The sequence below is a fragment of the Siphateles boraxobius genome, unplaced genomic scaffold (genome assembly GCF_051911475.1).
Source record: "Siphateles boraxobius isolate OS27281-9 unplaced genomic scaffold, OSU_SipBor_1 1, whole genome shotgun sequence".
Lineage (NCBI taxonomy): Eukaryota > Metazoa > Chordata > Actinopteri > Cypriniformes > Leuciscidae > Siphateles > Siphateles boraxobius.
In genome coordinates, this window is record NW_027508699.1 from 29211438 (window position 1) to 29232500 (window position 21063).

A 21063-nucleotide genomic window follows, 5' to 3' on the forward strand; every position below is an offset into this window, starting at 1 on the left:
ACACACACACACTCACTCACTCACACACTCCTCCTCAGAATCACCATGGCTTCAGATAGAAGGTGGGAGATTTTTATCATTGCCTACAGGAGGTGGACAAATTGTAGCTCCTAACAATATAGTGCAGTCTCTCAATGTACAATTATAATGAATCCATTCAGTACAATAATAGGCCTATATTAAATTATTTTAAATGTAAAGTAGGCCTACTGACACTTAAAATGTCATATAAAAGTGAGTTTCATATTATAAAAAAAACAATGAAAAAAACTATAAGAAATATTTTTTTACAAAATCCACTATATAAAACAAAGACAAAACACACAAATGTATAATTAAAAATACATGTATATATATATATATATATATATATATATATATACGGTATAATACATTTAAATACATTGAAAAGCTAAATGTAAATACTTTGAGGGGAAAACACATTCAAAGAAAAGTTTAAAAATTAATTTAAACACTTAAAATACACTTAAAAAGATTAAAATCAATTTTTTTATAATTTATAAATTAAATAGGTAAATACGAGGAGGATGCATATCACTATACAATAAAAAACATACTTGACAAAGCTTAAAGTTTAAAGCTGCCTCAAATACTGTGAACTCAAAGTATTTCAAAGTGCTTTTAAAAGCATGTCTATATAGGTTCTCCATGAGGGTTCAGCCAGCATGGCAATCTGAGGAAACACCAAATGGTGCCTCAAGCACTCTTTCATTGTTACAGTGTTTTGTGTACCATCTCGCTAAGCCAAGTGCTTTGGCTGTGCCTGTGGCTAACAAGGCAGACAGAAAAGTGTAGAAGCGTCTCTGTCACATTGTCTGAATCTTTTTGTTGAATCTTAGCGGGTAAAGTCCCTTGAGGCAATTCAGTTTTCTTCGTCTGGCAACCAAGGTCTGGGAAGGGTGGTGCATCTTAATCTCAGTTTTATATAATAACCCTTCACAAGGCAAATTCTCATAAAAGTAACTGACAGAATATAAAAGTCTGTATAATAACAGGTATTGGTATCAAGCAGCACAATTACAGTATTGTGCAGTATTCTTAGTCAAGGACTTAAGCATTAAATGTGTGTATAAACTGGAGTTCATTAAAAATGCAGAATCTTTTTGTGTGGAGAGATGGAGGCGGTAGACAACCAAATATTATCACGAAAGACAGGCTGGGCTGTGCAGTTTGATAATAGCTTGCAAGCAGGAGGCCAGGCCGCAAACAGCGTGTGGATATTAGTCACCTCATAACAATGTTTGTATATTCAATATTCTCCACTCTTTGTATTTCTTTCCCTTGCAAATGAAAAGAAATTAATTTGTAAAAAAAAATGCTAAGCAACAACCAAACTGAAAATTAGGTTAGGATGATTTAAGTGATCTGTTTGCTTCTTTGAGACATTTACATTTATTTCTAATGATGTTTTTTGTCCAATGGGTAGAGATAATTTTCTGTATTTGTGTTTCTCTCTAACAAAGCAGTATAATGTTTTTAAAGAGGTGCCTGATTAATTGTTGATTTGTCTTGTCGGATTACATCAGACATCACATTAAATCAGTGGTGCTGTTTGTCTCCCTCTTCCTGTAAGACACAGTACTACACGGTAAAAAAAACCGCTCGATATTATATTCAGAAAGAGAGTAAAATGCAAAAGTAGACATTATTGTCAATACTAATAAATAAATTCACTTTCCATTTATTTCAGACCAAATGCTTACAATCTTCTGTGTAAACTGTGCAAATCTTCTGTAAATGTATAGCCTACCAATTGCACAGCAGTGCGCATCTCGCAGTGCTAGGCTACAGATAAAGGAACATGCCATTAAACTTTTTGGAGTCCCTATCAATTGTCCCTTTCTTAAGCCATTTAAAAAAAAAAATTATGTTTAATGGAAACTGTCTGTATTAGTGCTTCAACAGAATGTTCATGGCATGGGTCAATACAGAACCAGATCTCAGTGAAAATACAGTTTGTTTAGGTGCACTGACACCACTGTCTCTACATTCGCATGGTCCTCTTGCAGTACAAAGGTAACCTGAGAATGCTGTTCCGCTAGCTCGGCTTTTAACTTGATTAAACAATCAGACAGGGATTCACACACCCTTATTTACTTCTTGCTCGGAGTCCCCGTGGTATACTTGAATTCCCACTTGCACTACAACTGTTGCCTTCCCTGAACAAATATTACACATACTCAGTGTCATTAACCAATAATACAACATTGCACACACTCTGTTATGGCAGATACTTGACCTCTGTATTTGCACACTCTACACTTGCACCGTTAATATGAAAGTGCACATATTATTTGCATTTTATATGTTACATGTATATAAATATATAGGCTATTAAATGTGTGTACATGTAGATCTCTTGTTTTCATTAATGCCAAAAAGGAAACATTAAGATCTTCAAGCTTGTGTATTCTATATTCTTAAAAAATACTAGTTTAACGGCAAAACAGACTCATTGTACAGTAAGATAATAATATACTACATATATAGTATATATTTACTTTCTTATGTAGCTTGAGCAGTATGAAAGTAGTATTTCAAGCACTGCACGTTACTATAGTATGTTGATTTTAAAGGGAAGGGTGCACAGACTCGTTAAATCAATTAGAACATTTCAAATGACCAAAATAACCACTCACTTTAACAATATAGGCATCAACACCAAAGTTTCTTTGTGGTTTCATTTAATCATTTCATTATTTTAAGACTGTAGACAATAAGTTTTCACAAATGACAAAGTAAATTTCTTATTGACAATAATTGACAGCCCTGGATGCAGTAAAAAGAGCATAAATAGGCTACATAAAAATGATCTATTTGATTACTACTTCCAATATCTCCTGTTGTAAAGAATGACTCATGAAGCCATGGCCTGTTTTCGTTCACTGATACTTGCAGCTTGAGGAGGTATAATTAGTCTTCTCAAGTTCAGCATACTGAAAGGGTGTAAAATGGCTTCATATTTCTCTGTCCTCTATGGAAAAAACGATTAATATAACAGCTTTGTTGCATAACATCTTAATAGCCAATAGGAAATATTATTCTGTTTCCCCTAATCCCCATGTATAACGCTTTAATATCCTATAACTCTTTAATATTGCACTACTAAAATGGAGTTATCCTTGGCAAGGGCAAAACTGGAGATACTGTATCTCCAAACTGCCGTACTCGTTTATGGAGTTCATTTTTTAGGTTTCATTTTCTGACCTCAAACCCACAATACTACAAGTATGAATTACTCTAGCAGCAATCTACAATAATCAACCCCGGACCCCTGTAGTTACGTCTCAAACTCTCATGACATCATCTTGGATTCGGCACCCTCAATCTGCATCATGAACCAAACCGGGGCTGCATCCAAAATCGCATACTTACAATAGTAGCCGCAAAACAGTGTCACAAAAGTAGTTAGTCCGAATTCACATTAAGAGTAGGCAAGAAATACCCAGAATGACACACTTCGTCCGGTGAGATTCTGAAGTGTGCATAATATACGATGTCCCAAGAGGCCACTGGAGAGGATTTGTGAATGACAGTGACGAGACTCAATTGATACTGTTAGGTCACATGATAAGGACAACATGGCAAACATAGTACAGCCAGATTACATTAATACTATATAGAACATACTTTTTTAGCAGTCAAAAAGTAATCACTTATTCAAAATGAGTACCTACTCAAGAGTATGCAATTTCAGACGCAGCCAAGGTGAGCCTCAAACTGCCCAGACAGTGCAGACCCAGGGTAGGGGACCCAGGGTGAGATTACAACTACTTACATCACTGAAGCCATGGGCCTCTAGACCAACACAAAACCAACCCTACAGGCCACAACTTCAAAAGTCTGAAGTTCAATGTCACAATTTAAAATAACTACACCTCAGCATCAACCTAGAAGCACATACATACACACACAGACCTTGATCTTACAGAAAGGGAGATATGATGCATGAAATTTGACAAATTTAGTTATCCATGTGACACCCAGAGCTAGACAACATAACAAATACACCATCATTAATCAAAACGTTGGTCATGCTTGAAACTAATACACTGAAAAAGACAAAATTATGAAGACAAGTCTATTTCATTTTTCCTGAGACAAAACAGAAGCAACTTAAAGTTCAACTTTAAGTAATATTTGGTGTAAATAAAATGAAGACTACTAATATAAATTTGGAGAACATGGTTTATATTTAGGCATAGCTCTGTCCAGTTTTATTTATTAAAAGACAGGGACTTAAACATTTTCTTTCATTGGTCAAAGTGCTAAAATAATGTATAGGATGAACACAAAATAGTATCCCAAGAACGTTTGTGGACCATTTGAGAAATTTAAGAACTTTTAAGGGCCATCTTGGGATGGTTGCGCTGCGTGGCTCAGATGCAGTAAAGATGAATCATTTCAGTGGGTTTTAGTGACTAAATAAATGAAACAAATGTAAACACAGGGCTCCTGGTAAAAATCATTCTTCATATCCCCACCTTCAGATCACTTATTCTTATCACTGTTCAGCAATGTCAAGCCTGTTGGAAAAAGGCAGAGGAAAACAAACCTAAAATTGAACCATACAGATAGCTGACAATGCCCAAATATTGATTAGCTTACACCAATGCAAAAGTGAATGAATTACATAAGACACAAGCACTAATTTAATAACAGACTGAATATGGATTTCTGATGACAGAGTTATCGTTTACCTTCCTTTGCCACACTCTCTGCTGCACTCTTGGCCTTGCCACTTAAATCGCTGACAACGTTGTCAAATGCTGCTTCATGCTTGAGGAAGAAAGGTCTCACCACACGTGTGTATATGATCTGAGAGCCATTCCATGAGAACGGAGCCATGCACCACAGCAGAAACAGGCACTGAAATATGGAAAATGCAATCATTTTATTTTTCGTCCTAAAGAAATTAATACGTTATTACGCAAGAATCCATTCAATTCAACAGCTGTGACAGTAAAGACATTTATAATGTTCAGAAAGATTTCTATTTCAAATGCTGTCCTTTTGAACCGTTTTATAACATTTATCAAAAGAAATGTTCCTTGAGCACCAAATCAGTATATTAGAATGATTCCTGAAGGACACTGAAGACTGGAGTATGAAAACTCTCCAGAGACTGATGCTGAAAACTCACCTTTGCCATCACAGGAATAAATTACATTTTAAACAATTACTGTAATTGTAATATTTCATATCACTATTTTTGCTGTATTTAGCAACCATAAGGGACTTCTTTCAAAAACATTAAATCCTACTAACCCCAAACTACAATGCTCTAAAATGTGGTAACAATTGAACATCAGGTTATAGAAAACAGAATTCAAAATTGAGTTTTAAAGTAATAACTGAACATTCCTTGTGGTTTACATCAACACAGCTGGTTATTGACAATTTAGTGCTTGAATAGTCCCTTGGTCTTGACATAAAACTGAGCAACCTCAAACTAATCAATACATTGATTTAACATCTAACCTGTAACACTTTACACTAAGGTATCATTTGTTAACATTACTTTATGCATTAACTAAAACAAACTTACAATTAAAAATATATTTTACAACATTTATTAACCTTTGTTAATGTTAGTTAATAAAGATGTCCATTTTCATTTTAGTTCATAGTGCATTAAATATCAACAGATACAACTTTTGATCTTAAATATGTATTAGTAAATGCTGTTTAACTTTAGTTAACATTAACGATCAACAGTACTTCTACAGCATTTACTAATCTTAATGTAGTCACCTAATGTTAACAAATGAAACCTCACTAGTACTCTTATAAAGTGTAACCATCTCACCACATCCACATCAAACTATCCAAATTCATTAGACAGATCATGCCATAGTGATGAACATCTCATTAAATTTTAATTAGGAATTAAAATTGGGAAAAAGTTATCCATACCATGTAAGACCTCAGTTCAACTTAGTCAGCTGCTATTCATTTGTATAAATTTGCTATAAAGCACTCAGTCAAATTTAGAACATGGATCAAAATTGAAATGAGGCTGTTGGTCAAGTTGGCAGATAGTCATGCATGCTAAATATACACCATGCAAAACCTCCCAGCATGACCTACATACCAATACATTTACAGTTCTCCTACAGCAACCTAACATTCAACAAGGTGGATGGTTTCTAAAACAGATATCCAACAAGCAAATGCAATTAAAGCACAAATGAAATATATATTTGATACTGAAACACCATACCTTCCCAGCATAGTAAAAGGGAAACCAGAAGAGGAAGATATCAGAGAAAAATTCAGCCACGCTAAAGAGTCCGTAAACCACCCAGTATGTTAGCCATTTGGTGTCGTCATCTTTATTGTTACTCTCGATGGCTTTGATGCTGCATGAGGAACAGAATAAAAACAGGCCAATTCAGTGTGGGTTGCTCTCATTATTGTGCTGTGGAAACATACGTGTGTGTGTGTGTGTGTGTGTGTGTGTATCCAGGTCAAAAATCTTCACCAATAAGCATACTACATTTGTGAAATTTTATGTCACGTATACTTACGAGACATACGCTGGGTATACGAAACCAATCAAGTTGCAGAGGAGAGAGGCACCGTATCCAAATATCAAATAGAGTCCCACAATAGACACAGCACCTGCAGAACAAACAGAGACACGTGATCACTGCCATTATTCAAATGAAGAACGGCATTTAGGAGCACGGATGACTTTGCATTTGGTCTCATTGTTGACATCTAACAGGATAGAACAAGAACAAACAAAGGCTGCTCAAACACATTGTTTATATCCTCCTGAGACCCAAGCATAGACTTGTTTCATCTGTGAATATATTCACATTATATTTTAGTGAATATCTCAGACCATACATGTCACGGTATTAAGTCTGAATGTCCTGTAGAGACACATTCATAGCTTTTCAGAGATGCCGAATGTTTGGAGGTTTCACCAGGACAACTATGACTGAATGATCACATTTAGCACTCTTATGGAAATATGATAATTTTATGTAGGCTAATCATTTAAATCCGACTAATCTTCAAATTGTTTGTCATCAATAGACATCTCAGGAAAAAGTTATGGGGTTTCAATATCAAATCAGAATATGACTTTTACGAAACAGGGTAAATATTTCATACTCCGTAGAGGACACCGGGACTCCAAATCATGTTTATCAGGCATTTTGAGGAGACACAAGTAGTGAATAGGGAAAGAAATTATATATCAATATTCCAATGAAATATTCTTATGAAAATGTTGCTAATTTATAACTCCCATTATTACGCTTTTTCCCATTGCCTGTTGCCCCAAGAACACATTAATATGCAAATTAGATACAATGTAGATACATTGTACAGAATGGGACTACCCATTTATGGCCATTTTATCCACATATTGCATGAAGTCAAATAGTATATCAATTCACGTTGTTCTATCTTTCATAACAGTTGAGAATCACCTTTATACAAAGTTTGGTTAAAAAAAGCCTGAAACCTAAAAACTTATTAGTAAAATAAAAAAAATATGTTTTGGCCTATACGTGATCATGCCATTTTATTTTATTTCCCTGAAAATTATCCCTGGTGTCTTCTAGAGAGGTTGTGACATAAAATATGAATAAAATATATTTTGAACAAAAAGACAACTCAATTTGTTTCTTATGCTCCAATGTAAAGTTCACACAAAATCTGGTTCTCAGGAGGATATGTGAATGTAAAAGATTTTGTCCCCAATCAGACTATGTGGTCTAGCCACTGCAATTCAGCAGTGACACTTGAAGACTTGTTTAAAAATAACCCTAGGGAGTGGCTGTTGGTAGAAGAAATTAGACCCAGAGGCGTCTTGCAAGAAACAGCCACATCACACATGATTAGAAGGACATTTCAGGTAACCACACAATGCATTTGAACCACTGGACCCATTAACGCATCTGATTATGGCACTTTATAGATCATCTGCTTGATGTTTCGCATGCGGTTAAAACAAAGAGAAGTAACTGATAAACTGATGTAAATGCATCAGGGAAATGACAGATAACCCTCGGGGGAATGCTGTGTGTGCAGCATCTGTTCTTGCCACACACACACACACACATTTACATCCATCTTTGCGAGGACATTCATTGACATAAAGCAATCTCTAGCTTCTTACCCTAACCCTATAACAAACTGCATAGCCTGAACTCTTACCTTAAACCTGTACAATTGTACAGATATCTTTGTGAGGCCCGGTTTTTGTTGTACAAATATCTTTGTGAGGCCCATTTTTTGTTGAACAAATATCTTTGTGAGGCCCAGTTTTAGACCTGTGAAGCTAGGACAAAAAGTAAAGTGTGGACATTTTGGCTGGTCCTCGCGTTCTGAAACCCCTTTAGAGGCCTGTTTGAGGGTCAAGACTTGTTTTAGGGATAAGGTTATAATTGGGTTAAGGGTATGTTTAGGGTAAGGGTTCAGGTTATGCATTTTGTTATAGGGTTAGGGTTAGGGTGAGGAGCTAGAGATCGCATTGTCAATGAATGTGCTCATAAAGATAGATGTACAAGTGTGTGTCCAGAACCGACACTTTAATAGAACCGCTTCGGAGAAATGACTCGGACTTCCATATTCTACAGCAGACCCATGTAGGTGTAGGCTAAGTTAGCCTACAGCCAGTTATCAGTATGACTCGCAAAGCCCTTTGCACTCTTTTGCAACGTTCAACAAAGGCATGACATATGGGTCACAGTAAGTGACAGTAGAGGTGGACATGTAACAAAGTACATTTACTTGAGTACTGTACTTAAGTACGTCTTTTGAGTATCAGTACTTAAGGATTATTTTTTTCTGGAAACTTTTTACTTTACTACATTTGAAAAAAAAAAAAGTACATTTTACTCCACTACATTTCTGTCAAGGTCCATTAGTAGAAAGTAGTAACTCAGTCAGGGTATGATTTTGGTTGCAGGGGTATGGTTGACGTCAGAACCCGACTTAAAAATAAAGTTGGTATTGATATGAGTGTAGGTAGGCAGGCATAGATTCAGAGGCATAATGGACTGTAAGTATTACCTATATAGCCTACAACAATAATAAAACAATGCACTGACTTTACTTTTGATACTTAGGTAGGCCTACTTATAAAAACGAGTACTTCTGTACTTTTTCTTAAGTAAAAATCAGTCTTTGCAACTTTTACTTGTAACGGAGTAATAATTAACCAATAGTATCTGTACTTTCACTCAAGTAAGAAGTTGAGGCTACTTTGTCCACTACTATCCATTAGCCTACAAAGGACTTTAAACTCACAGAAGTCCATCAAAGTCTGACAGCTGATAGCCAAAGCTTGAATACATAATGGCTTACTATCCCTGACTAAATAATTAAAGCTGCTTCCAAACGAATAATTAAAACCATTCACGTACCTGTTGCAATGTACTGTTTCTGAACTCCAGTTTTTTTCTCTAAAACAAATAGAAAATCCGTTACCACGTTCTTCTGCTTAAAAAACGCTTCGTAACGTTCTGTAATAGTGTTCAACATTTTGTCCCTCCTTATTTATAGTAGTACAGCAGACCGTGACCAAGACCAGAATTGTAAACAGTTTCCCTACCCAAGCAAACTAACTTGAGTTTGTCCCTTAGCAGCAGCACGGGACTGGCTCGTAACAGTCGGGCGCTGCGCACAATATCTATGACAACCAATCGAATCTAATAAAAATATATGATTCCTCCTCCCTCACAGGTGATTACGATTCTGCTGCAATGCTGACCAGCTGCGCCTTTAACTGATAGCACGGTTGCATTGAAAGAAGAGGAGGCGTGTTGGAGAGTAATGAAAGTAGGCTATGCTTTGTTTCAGGAGAATAAAATGTTCTCTCATATTATTTTCCTCTTACTATCTTCATGCTACCCCCTAAATGCAGCCTTGGTTGTAGCCCTATAAGCACATTGTCTAATGCAAAGTTTCTGAATTTAAATTTGTTTAGCAATGAGTTTTTAGGCTAACTCAAAGCTAATCCCCAAGGTTCCCTCAGAATAGGTTTAGTCGTCATCACATCAACTGTAAAATAAATAAATAAATAAATAAATAATACAGAAAACGCACACACAGCTTATTAAAATTCATGTTTGAGTTTGTTTGTTTGTTTGTTTTTTATGTTTGTATGTATGTAATATTATATTGATTTGACTCATAGCTATAGCCTATTTAAAAACTCAGGAAATTCAAACGGAACCCATCTGCTCGATATGCGGAGACGCTGGGCTATGTGAGATGAAATCCTACATAATGTCAATATAAAAAGTCAGTAATCTTTATTAATCTTACAATTTAAATCACCTACTAATGGGTTTTGTAAAATTACCTAGCATTCACTGGTCTTTAGCTGTTTATTTCAGACACATCTGACTGACATCTTTTAAATGTACCAGAGGAGGGCAGTGTTCTCTTCGTTACTTTCGCCATTCAGCTCAGTTACACTGTGGGCTGGTCTCATTTTATGTCCCTAAAGAAATGTTTGCTCTTTTAGCATTTGCATTACTGTTTTGATTTAACTTCTAAATATTTTATATGACATTTCTAAAATTTGTAGGGAAAGTTCAGCAAAGATGGGACAAAGTTGGAGTTGTTGCCCTTTAAACATCTAAAAGCAATACATTTTAACCGCCATTAATAATTGCCACAAGAGTATGTCATCCTGAAAATGTTTTAATTTGCCTGATAGTAGATGTGATCAAACGTCAATATCCAAACATCCATCTTTGTAATAAAGGCCTAAGTATTTATTAAGAATAAAATAATCTGTTTTTTATTTATTCCATTCTAAATGACAAAATCTATAGCACAAAATTAAGTTGATTTATGTTTCAAATTATGTTTATTTATGTTTATGTTTTGAATTATGATTCATGTTTTTGAAGTTTTAATAGAAAAAATATTTTTCATTAAATAAGGATTGTTTTGCCCCATTCACATTTGACAATTTATCACTCATATCAGAAGTTGCTCGTATACTCAAGCCCCTGTTGTGCTACAGCAGAACAAATGAATGAATGAATGATATATGAGATTATGATTGGTAATAAAGTCTGTGTGAGATATCTCATATGACACTAACATTCAGCTATATTGATGTATGAGGAGTGTTAGGGATTTACTTTTAAAGACCCAAGGACCAGATATGACCAGGAGTTAGAAGTGCAGTCATTTTAATCAAATTAAAATAATTTTTTACCGAAGATAGTTTGCAGTTTCATCGGCAGAAGTCAGCTTCGTAGGCCGCCCCGCTTACAGTTACAAAGATCACAGCAGTTATACCCTTCACCAAAGTCTAAGCTACGTCCTTGATTCAGGTTGAATAATTCTAAATTTAGCTAAGAAATAGATAAACAAAAATTTACATGCATGGACTGATAGACTGAAGCATATCTCCATTGATTATGTGGCTGACAATCAGACCCTGAATTTAGGCATGTCGTAACCTTCCAGGTCGCAGATCTGGTTTGCTGGGCGCCAACATGTCGAAGAAAACAAGCCAGTCAATCTCCAATAATGCCACTTGTTCCTAACCTGTAACCAAGAATACTAACACACACAGACACACAGCTTCTTCAAGGTTGGATTTGGCCATGCTCTAACGATAAACAGGAGACTCTTTCCAAAACATCCAGATGTCCCTTCTCTCAATGAGAGGACACTTTAATCTAACACAGTAAAGATTTTAACCAAGAAATGGTCACTCAACTATAGGTTCCAGTGGCCCTTGTGACTTATAATCGTCATGGTGAGCTAGAAGAACAAATAGATATATATTTATTTATTTATTTATTTATTTTTCATTTTTTTATTTTTTTTACACGTTGAATACCTTTGTTAAACAAAACGAGTCCATATTTCTTTTCTGGAAGCCGGGCTAAATAAGCAAGCACTGTTGCTGTATTCCTAGCATGGGCTAGACCCACAGTCACCTCTCAGATACCAAATAGAGACATTAGAGAATACATGAAAAGAACATTTCACTAATCACACTGGTAACTTCTATAACCAAGTAAAATCTCATAAGTCTAGAGAAGTCATTCAACTTATCTGATATTTAGAAGGAAAATATTGATTAATACCTTGATTAAGATCACTCATTATAGATATACATTGAAGCAGCAGTAGAATCCACCCCTTCATGAGTTAATGGATAGATATCCAAAAATATACATAAAAACATAAACCAAATATATATATATATCTTTATCATCATGGGTTTAGCAGTGGTGAAAGCTTTTGTTTTGAATTAGTAATATGAAATCTTAAGCCACTTATACAACCCCAATTTCAGAAAAGTTGGGACATTTTTGTAAAACTGACAAAAGTACAAAGAAAAGATTTTCAAAGTTTTTTTCACCTATAACCAGTTCACCTGTTAGTTGTGGACTGTTAAAAAAAAAAAAAGCTTAACTTGGATATTCTATAATCTTTTAACTTTTATTTTGCCTCTTTCCCAACATTTTTGGAGTGTTATGCATCCATCAAAATCAAAATTAGTTTACATTTACAAAATACAATTAATTTGGCCAGTGAAAACATTGGACATTTTTTCTTTGTACTTTTGTCAGTTAAATAAAGTTTAAAGAGAATTAACAAATCACACATTTTTTATTGTATTACATTTTAGAATATGTCCCAACTTTTCTGGAATTGGGGTTGTAGGCATGCATTGCATAAATAATTTAACTGATTGATTGTGAATTAATGTATATAATTTAGTCATAACACATTCAGATCAATTGTTTTGTTTTTCTGTCCTGCAGTTATGCTTCATAAAATGTTCCATACACAGTAAACACTGTTTTTTTCTTTCATTTAATTTAATTTTATTTTATTTTATTTAGCTGTCACAATTTTGTCATGGTCAAATCAGCATTAATCCATTTAACCCTTTAATACTCAGCTAGACCAGTATTAAAACACCTTTGGTACACGCACACTCCTGCAATTAGGTGATCCATAGTTGAGTGTCTTAGTTAAATGAGACTATCATGTGTCTGCAAATCTCCCGACTGCTCGCAATTTCAACAATGTCACTAAATGGGACTGGCATGTGTACCCTAACTCTTAAAAAGTCACCAAACCAAATTGCAATGATAACTACTCCATGGTGTGTCGTCAGAGCATGTGCTAATTGTCCAGAGGACTTAATCCTCTTTTCACAGAATTGCGGAAGACTTTATACCTGATCATTAGCACAGTCATTGGCCATATGTGAGAAACATCCTGTTTAATATATATCTATTACTAAAAAATTATGTGTATATGTGTTTTGTCTGGACAGCATTTACATTTATTTGACTGAGTACCACTATAACATATGCATGTTATAGTATATTTTTATTAGACATTTTGGATATATTTGCAGAATATATGAATGGCCTCTGTGGTTTCAGGCTGTGATTTACACTTTATGTCTCCCTTTAGCTGAACTTGCCATGACTCTGCACCTGCATAATGATGGTAAGCTCTTCTTTTGGCCTTCAAGATGGTTAACAAAGCCTGCACAATGTCACTGTCTCACCTTGTAAATCCTTCTTTGGCCTTCAACATAAGATAAACAGGCCATGCCACTGTTAGGAAGAAGCTAAAAGGTTTTATAAAAACGGTAGATGCGCTAATTAAAAGAGTTGGAAAGTACTCAACCATATGTTTTTGGGCAGACTGTTTGAAGATGAAAAGAAGTGGCAAACACCTGTAGATAAGATCATTGGTCAAAAACAGTATAAAAATTAGAGTTAGAATACGAGTGTAATGTAAGATGCTCAGCTGGCTTCTCAGGTTTGTTGTTTGCTGCAATAAAGTCTAACTTTTGGCATCTGGAACTTCTTGACTGAGAAATATTTGCAAAGAGAGAAAATGTATTTGCCATGACAGTGTTTAAATACACTCTGAGTTGTCCTTCAAGTCACACACAGTCTCTAATGATTATTCGGCGTCTCCATTCCTGTACTTCACGCGGGGTAAAATGTCATGACGTTATTTAGGTTGACGATGTAGTCAGTGAATATATCCGCTCCCAAGAATTGGATTAGCATTTTGATTGCGAGACACCGCTGTCATCACCTGTGATGGTCTTCGTTACATTTGGAGAAATTCAAGCCTCTCATGTCTGATTCCACATGTAGTGGGTGGGTCAGCTTCCAATCAGGAAGTCACATGTTTAATGGTTTTTGCATGTACACCATAAAATGATCTATACACTGTAAAATAAAAACTGAAATTTATTTGTGTACAAAGATTTAGGCCTACTTGTAGTATTTCATTACTACATTACTATTTTTATTTCTACATTCATTACTATTTATTTACCTTCAAGAACACAAATAATTCATCACAGCTTTTGTATTCAAATTGTGTACAAAGTAACCAACATGCAGATGAGTTAGATGAATACAGTTTTGGGCAGGGTTGGAACAAATTTGTGGTGCAGTCCCATTCACCCAGCAAAATTATTATTTTTTTTTATTTACATTTTTATTTTTTTAATTAACAGTGTTGGGAAAAGTTGCTTTTAAAATTATGCATTACCATATTGCATTACTCCCTATCAAAGTAGTTACTTTTTATGCAAAGTAATGGGTTACGTTTTTCTCACCTGGGCTGGGCTGGGCTTGCTTGTTTTTTTGTTTTTTTAATGACAATATAGAAATTATATATATATTATATATTATATAATTATATTATATTATATATATATATGCGTTACTTTACTAGTTCCTTGAAAAAAAAGTAATCTGATGAATCTGATTATGATTGTAATGTGTGACCCCCAACACTGACTATAAAGTACACTATAATTTGGTAACACTTTAGTTTAGGGTCCAATTTTCACAATCAACTATTTGCTTATTAACATGCATATTACTAGGATATTGACTGTTTATTAGTACATATAAAGCACATATTAATGCCTACCCTATAAGTAAACTTAAAACTACCTTAAACAGAAGTTTACTGAGGCAAAAGTCGTAGTTAATAGCTAGTTAATTGTGAGAATTGGACCCTAAACTAAAGCGGGACCAAGAATTTCAAGAAAATAAAAACAATATTTTAAATAATTTCAAAACAAGGGACCCATCATACACTGGGGCATGAATAAACAATATAGATTCATTGTTTAACTGTTTGCCATTTCTATTTACACAATTGTTTCTGGTTGGGCTGTCACATTTAGCTGTAAATTTGTTTTCTTCTGTTTTATGTTGTCTTGTCAGGAATCATTTATTCATCTGCTCAAAATGATCAGCTAATCACCCATGTCGTGTTTCATGTACCCGTGTCTGATGTTGCGGTCTGCGTATGGCAAATTCTAAGCCAAAGTGTTTTATGTTCTTGTTTCAAAAGTCTTCATTTAGAACATTAGCATCTAGCCTTTTTGAAGTGACTAAAGAAATCAGCTTAGAATTACTATTTACTTTGTTCTGAGTTTGCATTTCAGATCTTGTTTCCATTAATATAAAGGCTCTTTTACCTTTCAGAACCAAAACACACCTTAATTTCCTGGACTGGAGTCCTTCCAATGCTGTCTGGTCATTAAATCAATACCTGCTGGACACGCTAGTGTCGGAAATGCCTGCAAAGTGCACCCGCAGAAATCCCATTAAGGCATGACGTTCAAACTAATAAGGGGCATGTCCTTGAGAGAGAAAATCCCTTTTCCATGTGAGCTAGGAGTGCTGTATAGGAAAAGGATAACTTGGTAATTCAATACATCTTAATTCATTCTTCTGAGCTGCTCCTTTTGCTGCATGGTTTACGTATATATTGTTTATTTGTTTTATCTGGAAGAGTAGGCCTATCTCATATATTCTGAATTCTGAGATACTAAGGAAAATTCAAGCCCACTCAGTAATAATACACTTTTGATGATTCTGTAGTTTAGATAAGGCGTGTTACATCCTACTAATTTTGTCAACTTTAAAAAATGTGTTTTAAAAAATCAATTACATAAAACTATGTTTTGGTAGGTTTAACCCTCATGTTGTGCTACAGGATTTTCTTCCCAAAATGCTAGTTAATGTTATCGCATTGGACTAAAACTTACTGACTTTGCTCACACAAGGTACATATAAAAAATTTATATTTTTTTGTGTTCCACTTGTGGTGTTCCTGGTCAAAAATGAAACAGGCCTACATCTCTCGTTATGCTGTTATTGCCCAATATTTGATATTAAATATTAAAATATTCAGTCTTTTTCCTCAACATGTTTTCTTTCAGTTAGGCCAGGTTTTCTATGTCTATTTGGAACTTTTTGGTCGAAGGCCTCATTGATCTGAGCGTATGCACCTCTTTTTCTGAGGTGAATAATCTTGAGTTAAGTTTTCTCACTCAAACACTGAGGTGCAACAGGTCAGATCAAAGAGGCCTATACAATCATTCAGATCCAAAAAGAAATACAAATTCTGTGCTATTGAAAGAAAGCAAGTTGACAAAAAAGAAAAAAGATAGATTTACAAACAATTTAGAAGGATGGTCATTTTTGACAGAGAACACCACATTAGGTAAAGGATTTTCAAAACAGTAAAAGGGTTATTATCTTTTTTTAACCCAAAAAGTATTATTTATTGGTAGTGCATAGCTTAATTTCAGCCAGGGGCCAGTTGGTCAAAAGTAATCTGGCCGGATTCCGGCTATCGGATTGGATCAAATCTTGAAAATGGGTTGTTGAAAAGAAAAAAAGGATTCTGAAATCAGATTAGATCATAAATTGAGTTGTTTCAACTTTTTAGTAAGATTGGGATACCAATTTGATACCAAAATCAGGATGATACTGATCCCAGCAGAAGGGTGGATTTCAGGAACAAAAATTTAATAAAACTTTAAAACTGGTCAAAAAATACAACATTTGTATCATGTAATAGACACACACACACACATATTTTTTTTTTATTTTGCTCTGGATTAGTAACTGTTAAAGTAAAAAATTAGAAGTAAACATTAGGCTACCATTGAGCCTTTCGGTAACCTACAGAAAAGTTAAAAAAGAGTTTTTGGCGCCATAAAACAAATATATTATATTTAATTCAAAGTGTTTATTTATCACTGTTTGTAAAATGCATTTGCACAATCATTAGTGATGAACCACTCAAAAGTTTTTTTGAGAGCAAACGCAAAGTTTCTCGGTGGACGCTATGCGGATCATTTCTGAGAGAACCATCACAATGTCCCTTTATGGGGCTCCATAGAGTAATCCAGATTTGGTAATCTGATAAAGTGTGTATCTGGATCAGGGTGATCCAATCTAATTTTGCTTTGAAATACCGGTACAAAAGTAATATGGATTACTCGATCCTGGATAGCAAAACATGGGATTTCCAAATCCAGATCATTATGATCCAGATTAAACTTTTTTGAACAACTGGCCCCTGATGTTCATCTGCTCATGTGGGTTTGAGCCTGTGTCAAATTCCCAAGTCATTCTCCCCCAGATTGCCATATTCATTGTGTTTCTAAAAATGGTTCTAAAAAATTTAACTTTTTATTTTTTATAAATCAATATTTTTAACCTCAAATTGTTTTTAAAATTAACCCCACACTGACCTTGGACTCTTATTCTAGGATTAGTGCTTCACCACTTCATCTTTCCACAGTCAATGGCCTCCAGACTCTTGGCTAGGTTCTTTTAATACCCTTGTAATCGCCTCTGACTTTACTGCCGTGAAGGCAGTGGTTTGGATCTATATTAACTGTTTAATCTGTTGTTAGAAAAGGTTTCCACTGAAAGGCTCATGCAACACTTCCTGCACAGGTCTAAGTATGGAAGAGAACCGGAGTAGCTCAAGGCCGGTGTCTTCACAGAGCAATTCCCCTCCCGTGAGTCCCTGGAGAAACATGGTGGAATATTTCAAGAAACTTACCAAGAACTCAATATCTACAAAGTTGCGGCAATGGGTAAAGGACTACTGCAAAAGGAACGGCTTGCTCACCTTATCAGTATTAGCGGTAGTGTCAGGCTGTGTGGTGGGATTCACATTGAGAAGTTTGAACTTGTCAACACAGGTAATTTAGCACCTAAAGATTAAATTTTGTTATTGCCTTTATGGGGAAAAAAAGTGTCAATTAACGATTTTAATTGTCTGTGCCTTCAAATTAGTGTTCAAACAAGTAGAGCCATAATAGTATTGTATTGTATTTCAATGTTAATTTATTTAACTTAATTTAGACTCATCACTCAGTTTTTAAATAAAATATGAAATAATGAAAAAGTTTACAGTTATAGGCTACATTTACAAATTATTCGTTTTTTTAGCATGTAAAACATTTGCATGAGACACGCAATGATATCATAAATTAACTGTTTACATAAAGTAGCCTGTGTAAATTACATTTGTAATGCATAACCAGAAATGCATTTACTAGAACAGTAGTGTTCGCTATAGACATCTTTACAGAACAAATAACAGAATTCTGTACATAAGAAAAGTGCTTTAATGAACTACACATTTCTGCTCTTTTTTTAAGTCTACATTTTTGTTTTCTACAAATTGAGGGATGACTCAAAATTATTGTCTGAAACTGATATACATCAATGTGGCATACAGACCTTATATATGGACTTAAATCCTGTTAGTCCTCCTGCTAAGGATGTGAGCTTCTGGGTTTTGTTATCTGTAAATAAACTCCAAACAACTTACAGAGTCAACTAGGATAAACACGAATAACTTAGAATAGTCAACTGATGCAATTCTTCAGGGATTTTACTGAAATAGTAGGCCTATATAATAAGTCATTCTAGTAAGCTTTAAATGTGAGAAATGAATTGAAATCTTTACTAGCAAAGTCACTCAGTCATGTTTTCCCTTTTACCTCAGGCAAAAATCTACTTTTCTTTTCCTGGAGAACTTCTAATGAGAATGCTGAAAATGTTGATACTTCCTCTCATCACATCCAGGTAACTCACAATGTCAGTTCTGTTTAGTTGCACTTTGATTCAAGATGTCAGCATTTCTGAGGCCAAACATACAGACTGTATTTGATATTTTTGAGAAACCAACAAAATATACAACAGAAAAAAAATGTTCCATCATAAGAAATGCTTTACTTCTGAGGTTCATCGGTTTTTAAAACCCTTTCAATCAATAGTGGGGTAGCTGATTGCTGTAGAGAGTATGCCTATATATTTTATAGTCTAACATTTACATAGCATTAAAAAAACCCACTAGATACTTCGACAAATCATAGAGGAAAAGGAAATTGTCTGCCTACATGGGTTAATAACATTGTATGTTTGACGTAAAGCTGATCACACCTATTGATTGAAACTCCTACACTTTCGTTACAGTTTAATGTCTGGCTTGTCCGCTATGGACACCAAGGCCAGTGGACGCCTGGGCCTTCTCACCATCACATATTACCTGTGGACTACCTTCATTGCTGTTATTGTGGGGATTGTTCTGGTGCTGATCATTCATCCTGGAACTGGCACAGAGAAAGAGGGACATAAAGCTGCAGGAGGGCCAGTGATGACGTCTGCCGATGCCCTGCTTGATTTGATCAGGTAACTTTACAGTAATATCAGATCTTAACTCTGGGTTTCAGAAATATTAGAATTTGCTCTCAATATGGCGGCTGTAGGAAAGGAAGTCCCGCCCTTCAATTAAATGAGCCAATCAGCTTATTAAAAGCTGATTATATTTGTTTTATTGCTATAGGATGCGAAAACACATTAGGTAGAGAAACCTGAAAACTATTATTTCAGCATTTTCTTTCAGATTTGATTGGTTATTTCAAATATGTTATTGCGGTTAGGTTGTCCATTCAAGCAGAAAAGAACTGTGTGTGCTTAGTTCCTAAACAAAAATATATGCCTAAGATCATTGCCAAGAGGGCCGTTGAGTGGACTGACTTACCTTGAAAGGGACTTAAAGTGCCGTGTTGGAGTAAAAAATGTTGACAAACAAGCTTTATTTCTTTTTCATCATCAAATGGCTTTCAAGTCAATATGAAATCAAAATGGACCACATTTATGTTCTTAATTCCTTAAATTCCATTCTTAATATTTCTTTCTTGGTCATAGTGTAATTCATCAGTGTTTTGTATTCATAATGTTAAACCAAAATGTAACAACTTGTCCATTGTTTACCTTTTCCACCTCACTGAGGCAGAAATATAGTGAATAGCCTATAGTGTTAACCAGTGGCCAAATAGCGGTGTATAGACATCGTTTTAGCAAACTAGCATTCTGCTATAATGTCTCAAAATCCCCACGGATAAAATAAGTTCTGCCCTGCATTATTTCTCATTGATTATCATGGTTCTCTCTGAATTACACACTGACTTCTCTCTTTTGAAATTTAAATATTTTACATTATTTATATGTGGAAAACCAGTAGTCCATTGGTGGAGACACCTAAAATAGTAATATTATTTCATTTGATTTAAAAAAAAAAAAGCAACTAATTTTTACCATTTGAACTATGAACTGTAAACAAGTTTTTTTAATCAGTCTAAGAAACACATTGAGAAACATGTTGAACTTACATAACTGTTTTCAAGCTGCAATCAGTCACTGGACAGAAGGATTGGAATTAGGTATATTTAGAAAGCCTCTAAAGAGGATGTGAATGACACTGCTTTTCTCGAGTGCGAAAGATGCCCCTGAGCTCCGGACCAGATTTAATTGGATTTTAGTCAGGGACACAGCAGTAGAATTCTTACTTTATAAATAAAGCATTAGCCAAAAGCCTCTGCCCTCCAAGTCTTTAGGCTGAGCAGATCTGCTTTTTGTTTCTTTACTTTTTAGCTAGCTGGCCGTGCCACAGCCTTGTACAATAATCAAATCCAGTTATTCTGAAAACAAACAAGAAGCCATTTTTGCAATGCATTGGCCTCAGAAAACAGGCTAATAGCATATACTCAGGAAAATTAGCTCTTTTGCTGAAATATCTATGATTGTAGAGTTTTAAATATATGGCCTCACGTATGATGGATTTTTTTCTCCCAACAGGAACATGATTCCATCCAATCTGATTGAAGCCACATTTCAGCAGGTGAGAGAAACACATGAAGAACAGGGGAATTAATCCTCTACTATTTCT

At 34.9% G+C, this 21063-nt stretch overlaps 2 protein-coding genes across 3 annotated transcripts in view; one reads left to right on the forward strand and one right to left on the reverse strand.

Moving 5' to 3' along the window:
* Nucleotides 1–2688: 2688 nt before the first annotated feature.
* On the reverse strand, nt 2689–9788 carry LOC143740028 (receptor expression-enhancing protein 6). The gene is made up of 5 exons (XM_077232059.1): nt 9408–9788; nt 6552–6645; nt 6245–6383; nt 4722–4890; nt 2689–4547 (listed from the first exon to the last, which is right to left on the reverse strand). The coding sequence occupies exons 1-5, from the start codon at nt 9523–9525 to the stop codon at nt 4513–4515; spliced, it is 555 nt and encodes a 184-aa protein (XP_077088174.1). The 5' UTR covers nt 9526–9788; the 3' UTR covers nt 2689–4512.
* slc1a8b (solute carrier family 1 member 8b) overlaps nt 9012–21063 on the forward strand; it is a 17571-nt gene continuing 5519 nt past the window's right edge. Inside the window, exons 1-8 of one of the 2 annotated variants that reach the window (XM_077232002.1) lie at nt 9012–9043; nt 9727–9822; nt 13450–13485; nt 15504–15724; nt 17775–18025; nt 18838–18917; nt 19308–19523; nt 20973–21015. In XM_077232002.1, the coding sequence (XP_077088117.1) occupies nt 17783–18025; nt 18838–18917; nt 19308–19523; nt 20973–21015 (582 nt within the window). In that variant the 5' untranslated portion in view covers nt 9012–9043; nt 9727–9822; nt 13450–13485; nt 15504–15724; nt 17775–17782. Of the gene's footprint in view, nt 9044–9726; nt 9823–13449; nt 13486–15503; nt 15725–17666; nt 18026–18837; nt 18918–19307; nt 19524–20972; nt 21016–21063 lie in introns of those variants that run through there. The other variant, XM_077232001.1, reaches the window with a different exon arrangement.